Genomic DNA, 25,533 nt, shown 5'->3' with positions numbered 1-25,533 from the left:
AAGCTGGGACTAGAAACACGTTCAACATTATTGCTTGACAAAAATTACTGAAATGATTCAATTATCGAAGTAGTTTGGGATTGTTTTTTTGTTCACATACCTACACTACTCTATAAATAAATTGAGTATATAAATAAATATGCCTATATTATTCGTATTATTTATATATATATATAATATTTCAAATATATAATGTTGGTCTATTTTTCCATTTGTAAAATGTATTTTACCATTTAATCCAAATGAATAAACCCTTGTGTAATAGGCCTATTGATTAAGCATCTTATTGTGTTGATTTGAATCTTGCCACCCATCAACTGTCCTGCTTTAAACACGGTGTTTGCCCAATCCTACTTATCCATATTTGAATTCAAATTTCAAACAACCAACAACTACTGAGTTGCTTGTTTGTCAAGTCAGATACATGCTCTGTGCTCTTTTCTCTATTTTAATATAGATAATTGTGCATAAAGTTGTTGAATTGTAAAAACTCCAAAAAGCTCAAGACTATTAATTTGATCTTGGTCAATAACCCTTTTTTGTTAACTGTACATTTATAATTGTAACAATAACAACCAGATATATGAGAAAAGAAACTCCCATTAAGACCCTGTAAAGAAAAAGTTAATGGACAAGAAGATCCCACATTTTCGATGGGGGAGTAAAATAAAGCTTTTCAAACCATTGGTGCCCACAAATAAAATGTCCTTAGGTGGGATTGCTCTCTGGGCTGTATATCAAATATATGCACACATATGCAGTGTGGATATGGAAGACATTTAATAAAAACACACAATGTGTTTATTAAACATGATTTTTTTTATGGTTGTGGTTAGATACTTCATACAATGAGATTTCAAGACAAATGTTGCTTTTTACCTTATTGTAGTCTTTGGCCACAAATGTTTGCAGCCACCAGGGGCGCTAATTTCCACCTTTCTTCTTATCTTTGGTCTGTCAGGCCACCGGAAGTGAGCTGTCAAACGGAAAAGACTACCGTATTTCCAAGCTAGGTAGCCAAAAAATAACAACAGAGGATCATTGTTTTCCTGCATGAACATCTCACGGACCTACATTTAAAGACCGGAATCTCTGTGTATGCCAGGTGAGCTAAAATACATGTATCCTATGTTAGCTTCTTTCTGATATACCTTGTCTACTAAGCCGAATTTGCCAGTTTAACGTTAGCTATGAAGCTAATCTGGCTAGCTGTTAACTCAATGTTGATATATATCTAAACCTAGGTGGCAAAGTAAAGAGTAGTTAACTAACGTTAAGTGGTTTAAATATTTTTTATGAATAGCTGTCAGAATTATTTTGAGAGTAGCTGCAGCAACGTTAAAGCAGAACAACTTGTTGTCTTTTATGACATATGTCCACCCTCTTTTGTCGTAATTATGTTGGGTGCATTTTATTGCATTGTGTATTAACTGTGGTATACTTAGCTTATACATATAGTTTTTATGACAGAATAAACAGATAATTAAAGCTAGCACAGGGCCCTCCCAATAACCAAGTGAAGAAATGTTAGCTAAAGTTAGCCACTGATAGTCAGCAGGTAACTGATAGAAACATTTAATCGAGCTCATTATTTACATGTTCGTTTGTTAAAGATGACGATATATAGCTTATGAAATACGAAATGAAGTGGGAAAATGCAACAATGTCTCTACACATTACTACTTCTCAACTGAGTTATATAATTATAGCCATATAAATGAAGTCCATTAAATTACTATTGAAGTGGCTCCATGCAAGTGGCTCTGTGTTTTTCCTGTGTGGAGACACAACAGCTAGATATTACCCTCCCCTTTTCACTTCAAATCATCGGTGACGTTTTCTGATGCACCACATAGGGTCCCTCCCTGAAGTCTTGCATTGTCCTCTCCTCGCTGTGGAAAGAGGAAGGGGTGTAAAAGCAGAGAAAAATTAGCACTTGAGCGTTATCTTTGTACTGAAGGTGAAACCATCTTAACTTGCTATTATGGCTTTGAACAGGCGACATTCTTATACCCCCCGGGTGAGTAACACAGACACTGCATATTGAAAAATATCTAATTTAGTACGTCAGTGTTCATTTTGTTTGAATCAGTAGAATGTTGTTGCATTATAATCTAAAGATAAACCCATAAAAAATGTAATGTTTGTGGCACTCACCATACAATGGATGCAGGATTCACAGTGGGTCCTCATCGGATATAATGAGTAAGAATATAATTCCAGATGTCCTGTAGAGAAGATGAAGTTTCTGTCCTTATGTGTAACCAAGAGCCACACTTTAGTTTCCATTAATCTTAAATAGTATTTAATCTACAGGATTCTGCATCTACCTCTGAGCTTCGATCATAAGGCTTTGATGAACTTTTCTGTCCTGTAGTGAGGCAGTGTGAATCCAAATGTCTCTACAGCTCCATAAAAGGATTAGACTCTACCGCAGTCCTAGTTTGTCTTGAATGAGCATCTTTGTCTGCGCAAGGCAGGGATATGACTTGTTTATCAGGAAGTCTATTGTGGTCCAGGACATATGACTGGGTGCATGAGTGTGTTTCTCTGCTTTGTGGCATCAAGACTGTCCCGTCATTGAATATTTTTAATTCCTAAGGCTGCTCTTAAATAACTGGAACAGGGAGAATTATGGGGCATTATTGTTGCACAAAAAACAATACTGTTCTTTCGGCTCTTTTGCAGGTCTGGTGTACAATATTAAACATTATTTATAATACATATTCCGAGTAAACTATGTCTTGTACCAAGATTATGATATAAAAAGATGCCATGTCTGAGGAATTCAGAAATTTAAACAATAAATTCTCTTGTATGTAATGATCCCACCTTACTTCTTCACTGTCTCTCTCTTCACCTTACTTCTCATTTCCATTTGTAACCAATCTTCCTATACTTTCCCTCTCCCACATTTCCTCATCTCACTCCCATCTGTCCTCCCCAAATCCTCCAGCTGACCAGCCCACTGATCAGCAAAATGAGCAGCGCAGGAACGGTGGAGAGTAGTAAACCTCCAAAGGTGGGTCACCTTTAAATACAGACACAAGAAATTAAGAAAATGATTGAAATAAACAAATTACTATCAAATAGTGTGCATTGACTTACAGTCTATTATCCTCTTGTCCCTGCTCCTCTTCTTCTAGATTGGCTCTACAGTGGAAGTGACAGGGAAGGGTCAGCGTGGTACTGTTGCCTATATCGGCGCCACCCTCTTTGCCTCTGGGAAATGGGTGGGTGTCATACTGGATGAGGCCAAAGGAAAGAACGATGGCACCGTGCAGGGGAAACGCTATTTCACCTGTGAGGAAAATCATGGGATATTTGTCAGACAGTCCCAGGTTAGTGACATAAATGTGTTGTGATGTAAGGATGAATGCCTGTATATAGGCCGGTCACGATAATTATATGTTATAGATTTATCGTACGATATATTGACATGATGCCAGAATAAACTGCAGGGTTTTCCCTACTATTATAAGAATTGGGCATTGCACCTTTTTGTTAACAGAGCCGGAGAGTCCATTTTATTTATTGTTTTGCTTGTGTGGTTTTATATTGTTTAAGTTTTATTTATTTAGGATATTCCAATGCCTGAATATTCTTAAGAATTAAAAGTCCATTGCTGTTTGAAAGGGTGTATTTGCATTATTATGCTAATATATTATCATCATATCGGTATAAAATGGTCCTGATCACACATCTTTGTTTTCTCTGTCACTGTACAGCTCCAGGTGGTGGAAGACGGCTCCACCTCACCAGATACTCCTGAATCAGGCATTGCAAAGATACTCAGGCAAAAAGGTGAGTGTGAACTATGGCTGTGTTTTTAAATTCATACTTTTGAAACTCAGTACCTACAAAGTTAATAATAACAACAGTAATAATAATAATAATAAGCTTTATTTGTATAGCACCTTTCATACAAGAATTGCAGCCCAAAGTGCTTCACAGCAAAAACACAACAATTAGTACAAGATTAGACAGAATAAGAGCATTTACAGTACAATAATCACAGTGTTGATGTAAAGGAGTCTGAAGTACCATTATTGAAATAGTATAAAATAACATCGGCACACCATTCTTCTAAATGTTTTAAACTATCGGATAATAATTCTTGTTTTGTTTCCTCCAGACATTTACGAGACTCCCAGATCCAAGCAGGTAGGCAACCTTTACTTGTACCTCACTGCTTTTTTCATCCTTTGTCATTTTAGTGTGTGTGTGTGTGTGTGTGTGAGAAATATGGCTTGTATATACAGTTGCTCTTTTAACTTAATTGCTTACACTTTTAGTAAATTCCTGCCTTTCCCAGGGCAGTTACGTCGGTTTAAAGGTGTTAAAAAAAGAAGAAGAATCTGACGCAAACTAAAGCAACTAAGTCTATTTTAAAGATTGCTGATATGCCCATTGACCGAGAGAGCTGATTTGTCCTTTGCAGTGTCTTCTTTTTGACTAGAGGTGTTTTGTTTAATAATTGTGCCTAAATGTTCCTCTTTTCTGTACATTGTAAATTGGTTTCTGTTTTTGCCTCTCAGCCTTTGGGTTGACTTCTTATTTTTGTTTTTCCTGAATACCTTTTGCAGACACCTGTGAACGTTAAGAAGGTAGAAATATTTAAATTCCAACACATTTGCTTTTGCCTTGGTTGTTTTTTTTTGTTTTTAATCACACTAACGTGGCAGCTCATCTTTTGTATTTATTTGACCCTTTTGCGTGTTGAAGTTTGCACGGGACATAAAGACATCTCTCATTCCTGGTTTTCTGTTGCCACACTTCATTTTGTACACCAGATGCTGTTGTTTGCTCGTTTTTATTTTATTTTTTATTCTGCATCCAGCTTATGTATTTAGAGGTGAAACTATGACAGTTGTAAGGCCATAATGATGGCGTCTTTGTTATTCATTTTGGCATTTGCCACCGTATAACACTGTTGCATGGGTTCACAGTTTTATTCTGCTTCCCTGACTATTTAAAATGGTGCATGCAGCCATCAAAGCTATGATATAAACTAACAGTGGGTATGATTCGTATGTGCTGCTAATCTCTTATCTTGCTTCACCACTGGATGTGTGTGTGTATATATCTGTGCGTGCGTGCGTGCGTGTGTGTGTGTCCATCCCTCTTTCTGCAACTCACCTCCTCCTCTCCTCCAGTCCTCTTCCCGCCGCTCTATCAAGGTGAGCTTGTCTACAGCAGACTGGGGAGGAAAACAGAATGATTTTAAAAACGGCACATAATTCTGAAAAGTTCTGTTATTTTAATGTTTAAATGTTTTGTGGGTGCTTGGCAAGTTAAATCAAGGGCACAGCTTCAAATGTTGGAAATCTTTAGAAAGGTCATGCATTTTTGTTTTGTATGATAAGAAGTACGTACTTGTTCTCAAACTACAGCATTGCAAGACAACCAGCATTGCATTAGTTTGATAAATGTAGTATTGAGATTTAAATGATTGTGTGTGTGTGTGTGTGTGTGTGTGTGTGTGTGTGTGTGTGTGTGTGTGTGTGTGTGTGTGTGTGTGTGTGTGTGTAAAAACTCTTCAGATAGCTATTCTCTAATGAACGGCCTATTGCATAGCTTTTACTTTAGTAGTAGACTCATGGCCACACGGTTGGACTATTTAAAGGGGTAAGGTTGCAGGTGGCCCATTTCTAAAAAAAAAATGTTTTAAAAGGTTGCTGTTTAATTTTCATACAATAATTAACATTTGGAGTAAAGTGTATAGTTCTGTTTGTGTACTTATAGGTGAATGGTAATGAAAATGTTATTATGGGTCCTTGAAGTCATGGGGAAAGTTTTAAAATTGTGTCCATTAAGATCTGTTGGAAACCAGGTAATTATTTAGTGCTTTAAAACTATGATCAGAAATTGTGAATATTTAATCATTGTTAGCTTGGAATGATGTATGTTTTTGTTTTGTTTTCAAAAGCTGGTTTTACTTGTCTACACTTGTACACGTCATATACAGTATGAGCATAAAACACACAGGGTGGATGTATAACTGACTTAGTAATTATAATGAATACGAATAAGAACACAGAACCACAAGGTTTTTTTTCTGTAACGTTAAGCTAACTGCTGCTGAATTTTACAATAACTCTTGAGAGTCCTAACAGTCTCTATTGATCACTGGCAGTGGAGCAATCCAGGTCGTCTCAAGCCCGCCATCTCCCTCCCCTCCCTCTTGACACGTCCTCCCAACCGCACCAGCCTGCCGCTCAGGGTACCTCACCTGTTACTTCACTGGGAGTGGTGATTTGTTTTGTTACAAAAAAAGTGGTGATTTGTGGTCCTTCAGTGCACAGGTGCAGGGCTCTACCAGATAAATGAACTCAAAGTGGTGTACGTGTGAACTTGAACAACATCCCTTGTGAGGGACACTGGGAGGTGAAATGTTTGGTCTTGGAAAACGAATGAAGCTATCATAAGAGAATCCAGCGGCACAGCATGTAACGCCGGACGTTCACTCTTCTACTGGGTTCATCAAAGCTGCGTGTGGGAGAAGCTTTTGTTCTTGGATTGTTTAGTGATATTCAAATACTTAACACCACGCCATCTTCCCTTTCTTTCTTCCTCCCTCTCCCAACTCTCCAACACATACCTGCCTTGGTCAACAGGCGTCTCGTGAGAGCCTGTCATCCTCTCTGTCAGGGGATGTCAGCGAAGCGGGCCTTTCCTCCCACCAGGGTGCACTGGGGGCTCCTGTTATGCCTCAGCCCAGTGGGTCGCCTGCAGCAGTGGCAACCCCAGTCCCGGCTACTTCAAGCAAGGTAAAGCATTTGCAGCTGTGCAGAGTGTTAATGTGAAGTGTGTAACGTTTATATAACATTCATTAAACAAAAGGTTAACATGTCTATTGTTGTAATATAGGTATTGTTTAATATGATGATGGATAAATTGTCAGAACAGATGAGCTTCAGATTATCAGCAACAATAGTAACCTCATAATAACTTTTATAAGTAAGCCATTGATTTAAAGGCATGTTCACATTTATGTGTTTGCATCCATCTTGCACCTCCACCTTTGATCTGGCTGTAAATGAGTCTGTGAGGGTTGATCTTGTGGAAAGAATTAATCCAAGTAATAGATAAAATAATACGTTTTTTGTCCAGTAAGGAGAGAAATGGGACTCCTTTATCACTAGTAGCATTATTTAAATGTTTTACTTTCATGCAGAAATTAGTGCCTTTGCCAGGGATAAAAATCATGATCAGAATGCCCCAAATTGCACCTTTTTTAAAAAAAATTATGTGTTCAGTCAAAAATAAATATCTCGCCAGAACCGACAATAAAAAGAGATCACTTTGGTGTCAGAGAAAATCTGCCCACCAAGAACCAAAGGTATTAAGTCTCACATTTCATATTTTCATGTGGAATTCATGACAATATCAACAGCACAGAAGATCAACATGTGCTCTTTTAAAGATTTATTTATTTGTCACATCTCCATTTTTTTCAATATTTTCCATCATATCTGCCATTTTGTCCCATTTTATCCATGTTGTCATTGTTTGACCAGGTGGAACCTGCTGTTTCCAAGCAGGTAGAGTTTTCTAATGGCTACATGCATGCTGGTGATATCTGGCATGAGTTTACTAACAAACTCAAAACATCTGAGGGCAAAATGACCCTCAGCACAGCTTCTCAATACTTGAGTTTGGTTTTGAAACACTCACGGTGAATTATGTGGTGATGATGCATGGTTTAACTTTCTGAGACACTGAATGAAATACTCAATTCCACCATTATGTTTGGAGGGAATGGATTAATCTGTCTTTATTGCTCTTTAATGAGGCAGTCAATTCAATTAATTGAGAAAATGATTTGCACATTAATTTGGGGCATTTATCATCTTGTTCTGGGTTTTAGGTGGAGGGACTTGATCAATGTTCATATGCTTCTTTACTGCCCTAAAATAAAAATCTTGGGACATAAATGAAGTCCAGTTAATCCTGTAAATTGAATCCTCTAGGCAGCACATTTACTTCTCCCCTCCACCCACCCATCCTTCTCAGGAGGAGGAATCAATGCGAGGTCAGGTCAAGGACCTGGAGGAGAAGCTGGAAACACTTAAGATGAAGCGGACGGAGGACAAAGCCAAGCTGAAGGAGCTCGAGAAACACAAGATCCAGCTGGAGCAGCTTCACGAGTGGAAGACCAAAATGCAGGAGCAGCAGGCTGAGCTGCAGAAACAACTCAAAGAGGCCAAGAAGGTACACAGAAAAATAAAGTACTAATAATGTTGTAAGGCTGAATTATAGCATTATCGGTATTTACAATATATTGTGACAAAGAAGAAAGTAATACTAATAATTTGTATGATATGAAATGATTAATATTTTCCAAGCCTGTAAGAATGAAAGAAGCCGCTCCACTGTTATCATACAGGACTCTCTAGAGTTTTATTTTGTACCTCCTCCTCCCAGGACGCTCGTGAAGCACAGGAGGGCAAGGACCGCTACATGGAGGAGATGTCCGACACGGCAGACGCCATAGAGATGGCCACACTGGACAAAGAGATGGCTGAAGAGCGGTCAGAGTCGCTGCAAGTGGAGGTGGACACGCTGAAAGAGAAGGTGGAGGAGCTCTCCATGGACCTGGAGATCATTAGACATGAGATTTCAGAGAAAGGTTTGTACTTTACTCACTAATCCACAAAGGCCTCTTTATTTCTTATGTCTGTGTCTCTCCCTCTTCCCTTCTTCCCCTCACTGTGTTGCCTTTTCTTTGTCTCCTGCAGGGTCAGATGGAGCCGCTTCAAGTTACCATGTCAAACAGCTGGAGGAGCAGAACGGCAGACTAAAGGAGGCATTGGTTCGGTCAGTCAAATGTCGATAAAGCATAAATAGAAAAAGAAAGCACTTGTTGAAACGTGCTGAAAAGGGTCCATGAAGACGAGGCCTTGAATTCGGGCAGTAAAAACTGTCAACATTTTGGTCCTCACCAATACATTTTTATAATTGCTTTTGCTCTTCAGGATGCGTGACCTGTCTACTTCAGAGAAGCAGGAGCATGTGAAGCTGCAGAAGCACATGGAGAAGAAGAACACTGAGTTGGAGACTCTGAGGACTCAGAAGGAAAAACTGCAGGACGAGGTCAAGCTGGCGGAGGCTACTATCGACGAACTGAAAGAGCAGGTACAGTCGACGAGATGCAAGAAAAGAGGTGGAATATGATTACAGAGAGGAAATGTTTGCTGTCTGGAGGTTACACTAAAGTGAATATAAAACAAACTAAGTCAAATAGAGTTATTGATAGAAAAGGTTTTGGCTGAGGTACATTTAAAAGAAACGAGGACTGTTCTTTGTTAATTTAGCTGAACATATGTTTGTTTTTGTGTTTACTTGCACCAGGTGGATGCTGCTCTGGGGTCAGAGGAGATGGTGGAGACTCTGACTGAGAGGAACCTCGACCTGGAGGAGAAAGTCAGAGAGCTGAGAGAAACCGTCACTGATTTGGTGTGTATGACATATTGGTATAAGTAACCACAAAATGAGTACAAAAGACAAATAAAATAGGATATTTATCACTGACAACTTTTTCCTGTAACAATAGGAGGCCATTAACGAGATGAACGATGAGCTCCAGGAGAATGGCAGAGAGACTGAAATGGAGCTGAGGGAGCAGGTGGACCTGAGTGCAGCAAAGGTCAGAGAGGCTGAAAAAAGGGTAGAGGCTGCCCAGGAGACTGTAGCTGATTACCAGCAGACCATCAGCAAATACAGAGATCTCACCGCCAGCATACAGGTGGGTGGAGAGGAGCACGCTCAAGACAAATAATCAGAGGGTGAACACTGGAGGAGCAGTGCCCTGACACTGTATGTGCTTTCCCCCTGTGCACCAGGAGGCCAACAGAGAGCTGATAACCCAGCAGAATACTAATGCTGAACAAGTTCAACAACCGCCTGCTGAACTATTTGACTTCAAGATTAAGTTTGCAGAGACCAAGGCCTATGCCAAGGTGGGAAACTTTCACATGTCATTGTACCAGTATGGATGTGTTAACCAGTTTTACAACTTTGACAACATTTGCTTATTCATCTGTGTTCCTAGGCCATTGAGATGGAGTTGAGGAAAATGGAAGTGTCTCAGTCAAACAGACAGGTATCCCTCCTTACCTCCTTCATGCCAGACTCCTTCCTGCGTCATGGTGGAGATCACGACTGTATTCTGGTCCTTCTGCTCATCCCCAGGCTCATCTGCAAGGTATGAAGCTGTTTGTATTAGGGATGGGACGATATGGGACAAACAAACCCAAAACATAATAAATTGATTGTTGTGAATTTCCCATTATTGAGATAATTGTGGATATCCTCTTGTGAGTGAGTGACTTCAAAAAGCTGTCTATCTCACTATCATGATAGAGAAGTGAATCATAGAACCTGATTTAAAGAATACAGATTTGCACAATATTTTAAAATGTATTTATCATTTAATTAAACGGGGCCATATGATTTATGATTGCCTTTTTGTATCTCTCGTATAATCTCATTTTGTATGTCTGTGTGTGTGTGTGTGTGTGTGTGTCCTTTACCTGGCAGGCTGAGCTGATCAGTAAACAGGCCCAGGAGAAGTTTGACCTGAATGGGAACTTGGCCCAGGGGACAGGGCTCAGAGGGCCTCCAGGAGAACAGCGCAGCTTTGCCTCAGGACTGGTTTACTCCCTCAGCCTGCTGCAGGCCACTCTGCACAAATATGAACAGTAAGCACCGCAGCTTCATCACGTCATGTGTCAGAAATAATATAGGGTATTATTATTATCAGAGAATTCTGTAGATTTGTGTCCAGGCAATTAAAGAAAAATATTAGATTTCTCTTATACATTGATGTGATATTTTAAACCTAATTCAGTAACAACATTTGTGTCGTCCGTTCTTTTCCCTCCTCCGTGCTCTGATTCTAGGGCTCTGAATACCTGCAGCGTGGAGGTTTTTAAGCGCATGGGTACACTCTACTCTGAAATGAGCTTCCATGAGCGCTCTCTGGATTATTTCATCGACCTGCTGCATAAAGATCAGCTAGATGAGACTGTTCAGGTGGAACCTCTGACTAAGGCCATCAAGTACTATCAGGTAACAAAGAATGTGCTTTTATATTTAAGAACTATCTGTCTTCTAACGGGCTCAATCAAACTAAAGGATTACAAAAAAATGCAATTGATTTGTTAAAATCTTCCAATGTGCATCTTAAACTATTATGTGATGGATTTAAATGAGTCTCTCCGCCTGCGGAACCTTTGTTGAACAACTATTATCAAATAAAAAAATATAATACTTGTATACATCTTTATGTATATGGGTGCAACCCTATCTACTCAGTGAAATAGACATTTAAACACTGAAACGACATAATCTTTTTTTAAACATGAAGTTTCTCACTGTTTTGTCTTCCAGCAACTGTACAGCGTCCATCTGGCAGATCACACTGAAGACTGCACAGTGCAACTGGCTGACCACATTAAGGTACCACACACACACAAGTTTCCTTTTTGTTATAAAGACTGCAACAGTTTTACTCCTCGTCCAGATCACTTTTAAGAAAGGAAAAAAAGAACATTATCCCTATGATGAGCCAAGTAAACAGTACAGCAGAGAGTATAGCACTAGGGTTTCCTCACTTCACTAGTCCCATCCTCTCACCTCCAGTTTACCCAGTGTGTCCTGGACTGCATGGGAGTGGAGGTAGCTCGTCTGCGGGCGTTCCTGGCTGCAGGTCAGGAGAGCTCTGGCCTCGCTGTCCTTCTGAAGGACCTGGACACTTCCTGCTCCGATGTTAAACAGTTCTGTAAGAAGATCCGCCGTCGCATGCCTGGCACAGATGTAGTTGGAGTACCCGCTGCTCTCAACTTTGGACCACAGGTATGAGAAACAAACATAAAGAAGTTAACACACAGTAAATGGCTGTATGAAACTAGAGCTCAATGTAGGTTTGATAAGAGCAACTTGGAAGTTAACTTTTTTTTTTTTTTACCATACCTATTATTGTGACATGATTTATTGACAAACCGCCTAAGGATCGTTAAAGCATTAAAGCGTACACAGAAATGATTGTACAGTATATATTTGACTGACATGTTGTGTCTCATCTGGGAGGTGTCTGAGTCGCTTACGGAGTGCAGGCGCCAGCAGACCCGTGTGGTGGCTGTCCTGCAGGAATTGGCTGCAGCTGGAGCTCAAATGCTTGTTCAGCTGACAGAACAGGAGGGACTCAACGCTCTCAAACTGGAGGATATCGCCTGCATGGCTGTGGAGCAGGTAGTTTTAACTATAATCATCAAACAACAATGGGTCATTTGTCACCGACAGCTTTAGTTTCTTGGCAATTGTTGTAAATTAACCAATGGTTGGAGATTATCCTGAATTGATTACACTTTCAGCACTAAAAGTAGAAACCAAGTAAAGCACGATACAAATTTCCAAATATTGTCTGATTCATGTTAACTTAAGTTTTGAAAACACTACGTCCTGTGTTCTGAGTATTGTTGGACATAGGTGGTTGGTTTAAGGTTGTAGCTGTGTTATTGTTTTATCTAAATCAACTCTTTTCTCCAAGGTGTATGGCTCTCATGGCCTGAACGGCCCAGATTGTCTGCGTCAGTCCTGCAGCTCCGTCATCAGTACCATGAACAAGATGGCCACAGCCATGCAGGAAGGAGAGTACGACGCCGACAAACCACAGGGCAAGGTATCTGTAACTTTTTCTCTTTGAATAACATAATTCAGACATTGAAATTCAAGCATATTTCTGCCATTTGTCAAGTTTTCCCTGTTCAGTTCTTACTCTTTGATCATGTCCTCAGACTCTTCCAGTGGATGTGAGAGCATCCAACGTCAGGGCCGAGATGACAGACGCTGAAGGTCTAGGAGTAAAACTAGAAGACAGAGAGACGGTCATCAAGGAGGTCAAGAAGTCCCTCAAGATCAAGGTGACACACAAAGAGCTCAAACTAAAATCACTCTCTGTCTCTGCGAAGTGAAATGTTATACATAAGTCTGCCATGTGGGAAAAAGAATCAGAAACCAACTGATGCATCTGTACCGCTCTTTCCCAGGGTGAGGAGCTGAGCGAGGCAAACGTCCGTCTGAGCCTGCTGGAGAAGAAGCTGGACACCTCCACCAAAGACGCAGATGAACGGGTGGAGAAGATTCAGACCAAACTGGACGAGAATCTTGCCCTGCTGAAGAAGAAAGAAAAGTAGGAACTATGAAGAAGAAAACAGAAATAACACCTTTGCGCTTCTTATTTTCCTGCTCACTCACTTTGCTTTCTCCTCATCTTCAGGGAGTTTGAGGAAACGATGGATGCCCTGCAGGCTGATATCGACCAGCTGGAGGCGGAGAAGGCTGAGCTGAAACAACGCATTAATAGCCAATCGAAGATGACCATCGAAGGCCTGAGAGCCCCACCTGCCTCTGGAATTGCCTCCATTGTTCAGGGATCTGCAGGAGGTGAATTACTGTCTGGTCATGGTGGATTTTTTGTGAGATCGAAATGTTGTCGTTTGATAAAACATTGTGATGTGCTTTAATTGAACTTTCTGAAAAGCTACTTCAACCAGCGGATAATGAGATAAGTTTTGTCTGCAGTTGGCGTAACTATTAACCAACTATTGTAATAACAGTAAATGTTATTCCTATCAGACGCCCATCCAATTCTGCCAATCAAAAAATAGTCTCCAGGGTTTTGGGGAAAAAAGAAAGACCACTGTGAAAGGAGAAGCACAGGCTGTCCTTTCTTTTGCACACACATAACTGCATAAAATCCAGATAATGAAAAGAAAAAGAAATGTGGCAGGAGAGGTCAAGAGGTCACAGGTTTATAAAACGGACCTCCACTCAACTTAAGGATAAAGACAAATAACAAAAAAGAAAGACAAAACTAAGCTAAGATCATTTCAATAGACAACAATCCAATAAAAACAACTCAGTCATAGTGATTGAATGTCTCTCGTTCTCCCTTTCTCTCTCCAGCAGGTCTGCCTCCATCCCTGGCAGGACCAGTGCAGGTGGTGGACTCCCCTCTCCTCAGGCAGCAGGTTGAAGCCCAGAGACTGGGAATCAAACATCTCAAGAATGAAAACAACAGACTCAAGGTACACTGGTGTTACAGTTAGTATTGTTATATCTAAAGTCTAAAGTCTGGTAATATTGACTTAGAGCATATCTTACTTACAGGCGGAGAAGATGAGAGCCCAGCTGGCCTCCCTGCCTCCACTCTGCCCTCCCAAACTACCACAAGCTTCCAAAGAAAGCTCTATGCCACCACATGGACTGAACACAGGCATCTATCGCAGGACTGACCAACTGCTGGCAACCCTGCTCAAGCTGAGTTCAGAGGTTAAAGTGGTGGACATCACCGGGAAGACAGCAGGTGTGTCTCAGTTTCTAGACTCTCCTCTCCTGTGTGCGCGCTTGTTGACTGTCCTGGTTAATTTTCCATCTTTCCTCTCTCGTGTTTCTTCCAGTTAGTGCCGGTGCCCAGCTGATTGAGCAGACGGCTCGACTGCAGAACCTCAGTAATGCTCTGGACAAACTCAAGGTGACCACTTCAGAATTATATCTATTCACCTCACAATGTCAATAAGCAATACAGAACATTTGGACCCTTTTTCTGTTTCAGGGAGAAGTAGCTGAACATGTAGTCTCCCGTCAGCCAGGAGCTAAGGCTTCCTCCGACTTCGCCACCTTCCCAATCTCCTCTTTTGTTAAGGTAAAACCATATAGTACACACACCATCAGTTTCAAGACTTAACAGTTAGCAAGAATTAGGACATTTACACATGTAGAATTAAATGACATGCATATTTGTGTTGTTTCCTAGGCCAAGGAAGAGAAGCAGGGGGGCACAGTGTTTGTAGGTCGTGTTGCCATTCCATGCACCCGTGGACAGGAACAGGTCCACCGCCTCGTCCTGTCACAGCAACAGCTGCACCAAGTGCACCGCCTCCTCATGGCCTAACACAACATGCCGTCATCTACAGTACACCAAGAAGTACTTTTCTTCTTTATTCTCATTCCAGCTTCCACTTCAACTTTCTATTTATCCGCTTTTTCCGATTCTCAGGAAATTGTATCCATTAGCAAAGTTAAGACTATAGCACTAATAATTGTGGCACAGCAATGACTTTATATTGATGTAAAACTGATTGCTGTTTTGAATGGATTCGACACCTAAATGTCACAATATGAAGGAGTCATGTTTTCGCTAAAACAGTTTGTATGCACCAATTTCACCAACTCTGAAAAGCCAGCGATGTCACTTTTACTGTACTTTCCCACATTGATAGTTTCTTTCCCTTTGTATCTTTTGTATGTGTAGTAATTCTGTCAATAAAAGCAAGCAATTCACTTCAGAGCAAGAAACGTTACTAATGTCAGTCAATTTAGATTTCTGAAATATACGCTGAAGGTCATTCTGCATTAAAAAGGCTAAGTCTAAAACCAAAATAACCAATTAGTTGACTGAAAGTATACACATTACACATGCTAGCTCTTTAGTCATGCAAAGGTATAATCACTTTAATCTGTTGGACTCAATTTCATGAAATGCATTAAAGGAACAGTTCATCCAAATATCGAAAACATGAGCAGTTTCATGTAGGAACTATTTTCTTTCTACCGAACTACGCCTGTCAATCGTATCACCGCGCAGAAGGAAGAGTGAATCTACTCATGGATGAGAGACTTGTGCTCACTCGTTGACGGGTGTCGTTCGGTAGAAAGAAACTTGTTCAAACATGGAACTGAGTAACCGGGTCATGATTTCTGTGAAGAAACATTGCTTTTGAGTTTTTCAAATGTATTTTTGGCTCATTGAGCACCACAAGCAGAGTACCATCTAATTCCTTTATATTGGAGATTTATAAGGCAGAGATCTAACACCCACCAAAACCATCCAGATTAAAAAATAACACTACAGGTAAGAGGGAAAAATAAGTATTTTTGATTTTGGGGTGTCCCTTTTAATAGAATTAAAATAAAATTAGCTTAGTATAGTTAAGTCCAAGTTCAAAAGCTGTTCTACCAAAGGATTCAGTGAGTAAGGTTTACATTGTCACTGACTCAAAGATTTCTCTGATTGCATTTAAATCCCACAAGTGTTTAAGGCCTAAAGGGAACTTAATCTTTTACTTGATCTGTGTGGGACATGGAGAAGCATCAGAAGGATCATTAACTAAGTGATGAAGTCAGAAACGGTCCTTGAAATATTAGCATCAACTTTAATAGAACACAGCACGCGACACATTTGAAATGCAGAATTAAAAAGACTTTATATGGAAAATATATTTAAAATCAATTATTCATGCCAAAGAACACAAATGAAAATTCAACAACTAAAAGACTACTTGTGTACAATATAGGAAAAGGATCTGAATCTTAATTTTGTAAAGTCTCCCTGCCTGCCTCAGTAGTATCGGCCACGATGGCCGTATTGGCTGGGTCTGTGATGGGTGTACGGAGCATAGTGGTGCCTGGCATGTCTGGGCCTCATCACGAAGGGATGATGATGATGATGCGGCTCGTTGTAGGGCTCAAAGTGGTGGGGAGGCCTGTGATGGAAACCTGCAGAACATACAGGTCGTGTTAATAAGCTCTAGAGCGGAGACACTTTCAATAACTAGAACTAGATCTTAAAAACTAATATTTACACTGTATTGCAGGGTCTGGTTGATGGAAAATACATTGTTTGGTCACGGCCACATTTATATCAGCCAACCAACTTACCACTTCTAACATGTACATGTCTGTAGCATGGTGGGGGAGGTGGTGGTGGTGGGTTCATGTAACCAAAAGGGATGTAAGCACCACAGAACTCCCCCCTGTAGCCGTTGTAGTAATTTCCCCTTGATGGGTGTCGCCCTGTGGAGACAAGGGAGGTGGCAGAAAAGATGAACACTTTGCCATGTTCCCGTTTTTTTAAATGACTTCTACTACAGAAGAGCCTGACATTTAATTGTTAATCCTTTAGATGCCGAGACCTTTTCTGCCATCACAGTGCATTATAAATGAGCTAGAATATTTCAAATAGGGCTGCAACTAACGATTATTCTTATTATAGATTAATCTGCTGTTACTTTCTAGATTGGTCGACCAATCGTTGCAGCTGAAGTTTTCAGCAGTATCAAATCAAAGACACAGCTAATAGTTCCAGATTAAGCATCTCACCCATGTTGGAAAAATAGATGTTGGGAGGGTGGTGGTAGTTAAAGGCACGCACTACTCGACGCACTCCTGAAAAAGCAGCAGCATGACATGAATCAGCAAAGAGCTGAGAAAAACGCTTCAGTTTACAAGATTTACACCAACATTGTGGTCATTCTGTGGCAACTGTGCTCCCATCATATCTTCATTAAGCCATTTCATTTTAAACCAACCTACATCCCAAACATTTGACGAGGAATATCAAATACCACTGATAAACATTCACTGTCCACCATTGTAATTTGAACATGGACTTTTATTTTAAATACAGTGTCAACCTTAACGTCTGTCCGGGTCAAATTGATCACTATAAGCTTAAAACTATTAAAAAACAATTTTCTTTCTTCGTTTTCTTTATTTCTCATACCGATTACCATCTAATTTACATTTATATATTTATTACATGAATATAATGCTATTACATGTTATTTACTGAATTTTAACAACTCTTTCAAATGCTTTTCAAATTACTCTACACATTAAATTACTGTAATGTTTATAATTAAAATACACTATAATACAGTAAAGTTAAATACAATGTATAAAATAAAGTTAACTAATTCAAATATTAATTATGCTATAGCCTTAAACAGTGTTGTGCCATTTACAGTACAGTTAGTGGTGCAAAACTGCTACAAACCCACAGCTTAGTGGTGTTTCAGTGCATTTCTTAAATGTTAACAGGTCTGAAAATAAACCGTAGGCTATCAATGCTTCGTATAAAACATATATATTTTTCCACATATGTATGAAAAGACCCAAAATGAACACTGTACAGGACTGATTACTCTAAGCAAATTATTTAAACAGCATTTGTATAGACTTGATTCTGTCTCATCTTTATGATCCATACAAACAGTTTCCACTGTATTGTGACTATAAAACATCTGATTTTAAGATCCCCAACGTAATGCAAATGGACTCTTTCTACATTTGGTCTACGATCTTGGTTATTTTCTCCATATTTGCTTGCTCTTTGTTAATCAATGAGTAGAAATAAATCTGAGCAACACATCATCATCATCTGATGTCTTACCTGCAGGTTTGGTAGCATTTCCATGGGCTGGCTTCTGAGGAGTAACCTCAGTATGCTCTAAAAACAACAAACTCATGTCAACCTAACTTAATCAAATACAATTAGTTTTTAAAAAGCCATGAATACGGTATATACAGGACTGTCTCAGAAAATTAGAATATTGTGATAAAGTTCTTTATTTTCTGTAATGCAATTAAAAAAACAAAAATGTCATGCATTCTGGATTCATTACAAATCAACTGAAATATTGCAAGCCTTTTATTATTTTAATATTGCTGATTATGGCTTACAGCTTAAGAAAACTCAAAAATCCTATCTCAAAAAATTAGAATAGTTCCTCAGACCAAGTAAAAAAAAAGATTTATAACAGCAAAACAAAATCAAACATTTGAAAATGTCCATTAATGCACTCAGTACTTGGTTGGGAATCCTTTTGCACGGATTACTGCATCAATGCGGCGTGGCATGGAGACAATCAGCCTGTGGCATTGCTGAGGTGTTATGGATGCCCAGGATGCTTCAATAGCGGCCTTTAGCTCATTAGCATTGTTGGGTCTGGTGTCTTTCAGCTTCTTCTTCACAATACCCCACATATTCTCTATGGGGTTCAGGTCAGGGGAATTGGCAGGCCAATCGAGGACAGTAATGCCATGGTCAGTACACCAGTTACTGGTGGTTTTGGCACTGTGGGCAGGTGCCAGATCATGCTGGAAAATGAATTCCTCATCTCCATAGAGCTTTTCAGCAGACGGAAGCATGTAGTGCTCTAAAATCTCTTGGTACACAGCTGCATTTACTCTGGGCTTGATGAAACACAGTGGACCAACACCAGCAGCTGACATGGCTCCCCAAACCATCGCTGACTGTGGGAACTTCACACTGGATTTCAAGCAACTTGGATTTTGCTCCTCTCCAGCCTTTCTCCAGACTCTGGCGCCTTGACTTCCAAATGAAATACAAAACTTGCTTTCGTCTGAAAAGAGGACTTTGGACCACTCTGCAACTGTCCAGTGCTTCTTTTCCATAGCCCAAGTCAGACGCTTCTTCCGTTGTCTTGAGTTCAGAAGTGGCTTGACCATGGGAATACGGCTATTGTAGCCCATTTCCCGGACACGTCTGTGAACAGTGGCTTTTGATACCTGGACTCCAGCTTCAGTCCACTGTCTTTGAAGCTCCCCCAAATTCTGGAAGCGACTCTTCTTCACAATGCTGTTAAGGCTGCGGTCATCTCTCTTGGTTGTGCAGCGTTTCCTGCCACATTTCCCCCTTCCAACAGACCTTTTGTGGATGTGCTTTGAAACTGCACTCTGTGAACAGCTTGCTCTTTGAGAAATTTCTTTTTGTGTCTTACCCTCCTGATGGAGGGTGTCAATGATGGTCCTCTGGACAGCAGTCAGATCAGCAGTCTTCCCCATACTTGTGATTTAGTTTACTGAACCAAGCTGAGTGTTTTTCAAGGCTCAGGAAACCCTTGCAGGTGTTTCGAGTTAATTAGACGATTCAAGTGATTCGTTGAACACCCTACTAGTATACTTTTTCATGATATTCTAATATTTAGAGATAGGATATTTGAGTTTTCTTAAGCTGTATGCCATAATCAGCAATATTAAAATAAAAGGCTTGCAATATTTCAGTTGATTTGTAATGAATCCAGAATGTATGACATTTGTTTTTTTAATTGCATTACAGAAAATAAAGAACTTTATCACAATATTCTAATTTTCTGAGACAGTCCTATATATATATATATATATATATATATATATATATATATATATATATATATTAGTTGAATGACTATTAGAGAGTAATGTCTGTATTTTAAGTGTTCTAGAGAACAAATACGTATGGAAAAACAACACATCATATTATTGAAGTCTGCCTTACCACGTCCTGTCTTACAGTAGAAGTATATATTTACTTGTGTGTGTGTGTGTGTGTGTGTGTGTGTGTGTGTGTGTGTGTGTGTGTGTGTGTGTGTGTGTAATAGTCCTCCTCACCAACAGTAGTCAGTGGCATAATAACACCCCAGGCCTGTGCAGAGTGCTGTAGCAGCAAAGAGGTTATCTTGCGATGGGCAATGGCGTTCCAGTGGACTCCGTCCTTTGTACGATGTTGCAGGGAGAAGCGGAACTGGAAGTGGAGGTCCAACGCATCCATCCCATAGGTGTCGGCCAAAGTCCCGCTGTAGAAGTTGGCTTCAATCACATCATAACGCAAGTGGGAAACCTTGTGCTCAATCTGAGGTGAAGGTGGGCGAGAGGACAAAGTTGTAAAGGAGAAAATGCAGAGAAATAACCTTCCATCAGACCAAGTGTGGGAAAACAATTATCAAAATGTATTGAAAATATAAATAAACTACTTTTACACATTAATATGGTTTTTACACGCCAAGACATTTCTTCAGTTTTCGTAATGTAACCGACTGCCGTTCAAATCATACAAATCTCCTGCTGTCTGCATGTTGTGAACATATTCACTACATCTATGATCATTCCAGGTCCACTAAAGGTTTACAGCTTATGATCCTACTGTGGACGGGGACAATAAAATAAATAAATACAAACAATACAATTTTTACTTGAGTTCTTCTAATGGAGTGTGTGATGTTACTAAGCCTGGTGAAGACGGAGGAGCTGTGCTACTGACAGGACGGCTGGTTCTGAGGTTGGAGTATGAATGTACACACACCACTGATGTCGTGTCTAATGTGAATTCCAGTAAGGTGTAAGAGGAAATATTTTATGACCCAACAACACCAAATTTCTATGTCTAGTCATGATGCAGATGTTTGCCGATGACCAGTGGTGGACGAAGTATTCAGATCCTTTATTTAAGTAAAAGTACTAATACCACACAGTGAAAATACTACAAGTAAAAGTCCTGCATTCAAAACCTTACTTAAGTAAACGTATGCAAGTATTATCAGTGAAATGTACTTAAGTATTAAAAGGTTTACGAATGCATTGAGCAGTTAAACGTTCTCTGTCAGTGTTTTACTGTTATACATGACGTTTCTGGAATCATTTTACTGCTGCATTGATCGGTTTGTATGGCCGTCGCCCCAGACAGAAGCCCCTTCTGAAACCGATGCATAAGAAAGCCCGCAAACAGTTTGCTGAAGACAATGAATCCAAGAACATGAGTTACTGGAACCATGTCCTGTGGTCTGATGAGACCAAAATAAACCTGTTTGGGTCAGATGGTGTCCGGCGTGTGTGGCGGCACCCTGGTGAGGAGTACCAAGACAAATGTGTTTTGCCTACAGTCAAGCATGGTGGTGGCAGCATCATGGTCTGGGGCTGCATGAGTGCTGCCGGCACTGGGGAGCTGCATTTCATTGAGGGACACATGAATTCCAATATATACTGTGACATCCTGCAGCAGAGCATGATCCCCTCTCTTCGGAAACTGGGCCGTAGGGCAGTTTTCCAACATGATAATGACCCTAAACACACCTCCAAGATGACAACGGCCTTGCTGAAGAAGCTGAAGGTTAAGGTGATGGACTGGCCAAGTATGTCTCCAGACCTAAACCCAATGACGTTTCTGGAATCATTTTACTGCTGCATTAATGATGCATTTTACAGCTGTAGATGTTTATGGTTGTGCTCATTTTATCACCTTTATATACTATTGGGTAGTTTAATCTACAGCAATGCATCATATTCTATAAGATCATCATATGATTGTAGAGTCGCTGTAGTAGTAGTAAAAGTATAATATTTACCTCATAAAAAGGGATATACTCAACTCAATTACTGTATTTTCAAAGTAATTTTACTTATGTAATCAATTACTGACATTGACGTACCTCGGGCACCAGGAAACCACCATTGATCCTCTCTCCTAAGGGCATGGTGAGGTTCCATACAATCAGTGTTTCCTCTGGCAGGATCCCACTCAGCTCGCCAAAGAAAGTATGGAGGTTCTTCTTGTAGTTATCAAGCCAGGTGGCGTTGTATCTACAACAACACAGACACAGACTGACCTATGAAGAACAAATTCACTCAGCACAGAAAGAAACAAGATGATATATTGACTGAAATGTTTAATATAATCTGATGACTAAAACAGATTTCATTGACTAAAACTAGACTAAAATAGTTGGGGTTTTCTTTGACTAAGATAAGACTAAAATGCCCAGACTTTTAGTCAACTAAAACATGACTAAAAAAACAAAACATGGTTGAATAAATAGGATAACTAGTATTACCACCTTGTATGCCTCCGCCAACCGGTTGCAATCTACATCCATGTCTCTCCAAAATGTCATCACTTCAGAGAATGCGGTGGACGTACGGACAACCCGAAAACATAACAGATACCGCACATAATAAAAACTAAGAAGGACATTTGACCCAGAACTAAGACAATAAAAAAAATAGCTGACTTCGATATATCAAATATTTTAAAATATATTTTGCGGTATATTCCATCTACCACAGGGACACAGGATAAATTATTATTATTATTTTTAATTCACTGTGTTCAACCTCTACTAGCCAACAGCTGGAAATATCATGGACAGTACTTTGATACGTTGGCAGGTGAAGTTATACAAGTAATAGTTTTATTGTTGTTACTATGTTTTTTTTAATGATGAAATTATAAAAAATATTTTTTTCATGCATTACATTTTTTCAGAATATTTTTTGTCTTGTGTCCTCTAACGTTATGTTTATTTATATGGTAAAGCAGCATGGAAACACCATGTTTTCTTATCTAGTGACCAGATGTTTATATTACCAACAGATCACCAAGGTAATTAGTATGATTACTAGTTACTCCTTCACCTAACTACCTTGAAATATCCCAAACGCAGGAGTTGACAACGACTACATCAGGTTTCAAGCCGTGGCGGAACTCATCTAGGATGCTCCGCATGTAGTGAGAGTAGATGCGGGTCACAAAGTAAAAGCGGACCAGGTGGTGGGCGGACTGAAACTGCCGGACCTCCCGGTACTCTGTTCCATTGTGCATTTCACTTAGACAACCTCCTTCCACCAGGCAGTCCTGTTCAAAGCTCATCTCACCCTGAAGGAAAAAGATGCGAGTGTGAGGACGAGAGGAACAAATGGAGAGTGAGACACAAGCTACCTACATGATGAAAAAGAAAGACATTTGAAAATAGTTTTTTTCTGAGACCCACCAAAAGAAATCTAATGAACATTTTTTTCCATTTTTAAGCGAAGCAATGATGCTACATTTAACTTTTTGAGATTACATCTTATAATATTGACAGCAGTAAATAAAAACATGTATGAATATGGAATTTCTTCACATTTCATCTTATTAGTAGTATGTACAGTAGAGTATGTGAACTTGCCTTGCTCTTGAGTTGTTTTAAAGAGAGATATTTATCCTTCTGCAACAGCAGAACAAGGTCCTTGTACACAGACCGCTGAACTGAGGGTGAGACACAGAGAATTAGACGTGTCAGTGGAGAAATGTGGCGAATGGACTGTCAACAAAACAAATTGAAATTAGGGCCAAACCATATTTATACCAACAAACCAACCCTATCAGTCATTGTCAGCTGGATTTATCAAACTAGTCATATATTTTTAATTTTCTTTTTTTAGCCATCACAATGTGAATTTGCGCAATAAACACATTGCGAAGACTGTTACATTCCACAATTTTTACTTTAAAATGTAACTATCATTCTTTTCTTTTCTTATTAGTTCCTTATGTGCACAGTTCAATGTTCAATTTGCTCAATAAAAGAATGCTGGAAATTGTTTTATTTTTCAAAATGCATTTCGTTGTATTTTAGCAGTATACTCAAAACAGAAGAAAGGCTGTTTATTAATAGTATTATATTATTAAGTAATATCGTTAACGCAAAATTCAACATCATCGTCATACATTTTCCTCAAATCGTGCAGCCCTAAACTACTTGAAATGTAAATGGAGTTAACCTGCCTGCCAGCTCATTTAAGAGCAATGAGAAATACATTCCTTCTTTAAATTAAATGGTGTGAGGTTAAACCTTTTTAAAACACAGTTGTTCCTTTACAAAGATTCATTTGAAAGAGATGTTGATTTTAAGAGACTACTCACTGGAGTCTCCCAGCACCACAATGAACTTGTTATGGAGCAGCTGGCTGGTCTGCTGGTGGCCCACACACTTCATTATCTCCTTCTGTTAATCACAAAGCCAAACATGTTTCTTGTTTTTCATTAAAACACTGAAAGTGAAAGGTCCATTTACTCATGAAAGAAGATGGCTGACATTGGGGGCCGTTAGGCCGTAAATGCAGTTTATAATTTCTTAGTAACGTTAATAGCGGCTATAAAATTAAAACTTCTGATAATAATTATCCATCATTGGCACACAACTAAACTAGCCTCAGGATAATTGGGTGGCTTTAAAGTTGACTTAAATTAATATAAGTTAACAGATACTTACCATTTTTGAATTAAGGAGCCAACTGTAGATATTTTTAGCAGTTGAACTACTTATGCTAACAGTTGAAAAACTACTTTTGCGCCTGCAGTTTGTCGCTAACGTTAGCCAACCGGTCCCTGGATCCACTTTTAAAATAGTTCACAACTTAAACAAGCTCTAATGTATGGCAATTGTTTCATTTTGTAGATTTAGCATCAAGTTCCAACTATAGACTGTATAAAATAAGTTTAAACTTAACACTCAACTCTACCGTTAGTTTTGTCGACAACAGGTGTCTCCAAATTGATGATGCTTTTAAAGACTATCGGAAATGTCATAGTTTTCGTGACCGCATTAAATCACAGTCTCGCGAGATGTGGTTTACAGTCTATCTAAGGCTTTGATGTGTTTGTTTAGTAATAAAAAATATATACTCCCCCTTTTTAAACCGTCTCTAGTAATAATTAAAATATAAACTGATACTTTTAAAAATACAAATCGTAATTTCTATACTTTCACTACAAAAGTTTAGAAAAAACATGATGATTTACAATTAGATTTGTTTAATATTCCGTAATCCGTATTTATATGATGAATTAATAATTACATTTTGAACTTGAAATGCAAACAACCTTTTATTTTATTTACAACTATTTTTATTGCTTTGAAGCGGAAACAGTATGACATTTACATATATTTACATATTATATCACCAGTTTTACTTTTAACTGTAGCTATAACATCACAACTCAAGAAGTTAAGTGTAAAGACAAAAAGAAAGAAAGAGGAAAACAAAACAATCAAACAAACCTAAAACAAACAACAACATAAAAGAGAGACAAAAAAAGAGGAGGTGTGGAGTGGGAGGTGTGGAGTGGGAGGGCTTGTCAGGGAGTTAAAC

At 39.3% G+C, this 25,533-nt stretch overlaps 2 protein-coding genes across 12 annotated transcripts; one reads left to right on the top strand and one right to left on the bottom strand.

Annotated features, from left to right (window-relative positions):
• The first annotated feature begins 957 nt into the window (after positions 1-957).
• Positions 958-15,363, top strand: LOC115023455 (dynactin subunit 1-like). 10 transcript variants are annotated; one of them, XM_029454443.1, is made up of 32 exons: positions 958-1,105; positions 2,957-3,022; positions 3,147-3,341; positions 3,729-3,804; positions 4,136-4,164; positions 4,587-4,607; positions 5,157-5,180; positions 6,137-6,223; positions 6,618-6,770; positions 7,521-7,544; positions 8,017-8,214; positions 8,428-8,632; positions 8,742-8,820; positions 8,979-9,138; positions 9,355-9,459; positions 9,557-9,748; positions 9,846-9,962; positions 10,055-10,207; positions 10,543-10,703; positions 10,905-11,073; positions 11,395-11,463; positions 11,647-11,859; positions 12,094-12,255; positions 12,554-12,685; positions 12,801-12,926; positions 13,053-13,195; positions 13,283-13,449; positions 13,975-14,093; positions 14,176-14,371; positions 14,466-14,539; positions 14,621-14,710; positions 14,822-15,363. In XM_029454443.1, exons 2-32 carry the CDS (start codon positions 2,981-2,983, stop codon positions 14,957-14,959), a joined length of 3,819 nt encoding a protein of 1,272 aa, XP_029310303.1. In that variant the 5' UTR covers positions 958-1,105; positions 2,957-2,980; the 3' UTR covers positions 14,960-15,363. The 10 variants fall into 10 exon arrangements, with proteins under 10 accessions (XP_029310303.1, XP_029310302.1, XP_029310305.1 ...); XM_029454442.1 differs by having other exon boundaries at positions 13,972-14,093; XM_029454445.1 differs by lacking the exon at positions 6,137-6,223 and having other exon boundaries at positions 13,972-14,093.
• Positions 15,364-16,200: 837 nt separating this feature from the next.
• LOC115023796 (PC-esterase domain-containing protein 1A-like) lies at positions 16,201-24,943 on the bottom strand. 2 transcript variants are annotated; one of them, XM_029455049.1, is made up of 10 exons: positions 24,654-24,942; positions 24,305-24,386; positions 23,568-23,647; positions 23,043-23,275; positions 22,053-22,203; positions 20,239-20,479; positions 18,239-18,295; positions 17,167-17,232; positions 16,726-16,860; positions 16,201-16,563 (listed from the first exon to the last, which is right to left on the bottom strand). In XM_029455049.1, the coding sequence occupies exons 1-10, from the start codon at positions 24,654-24,656 to the stop codon at positions 16,406-16,408; spliced, it is 1,206 nt and encodes a 401-aa protein (XP_029310909.1). In that variant the 5' UTR covers positions 24,657-24,942; the 3' UTR covers positions 16,201-16,405. The 2 variants fall into 2 exon arrangements, with proteins under 2 accessions (XP_029310909.1, XP_029310910.1); XM_029455050.1 differs by lacking the exon at positions 17,167-17,232 and having other exon boundaries at positions 24,654-24,943.
• Between the last annotated feature and the right edge of the window lie 590 nt (positions 24,944-25,533).

The sequence above is a fragment of the Cottoperca gobio genome, chromosome 18, assembly GCF_900634415.1.
Source record: "Cottoperca gobio chromosome 18, fCotGob3.1, whole genome shotgun sequence".
Taxonomy (NCBI): Eukaryota; Metazoa; Chordata; class Actinopteri; order Perciformes; family Bovichtidae; genus Cottoperca; species Cottoperca gobio.
Note: the sequence above shows the minus strand (reverse complement) of the source record. Positions and strands in the feature narration are given on the sequence as shown.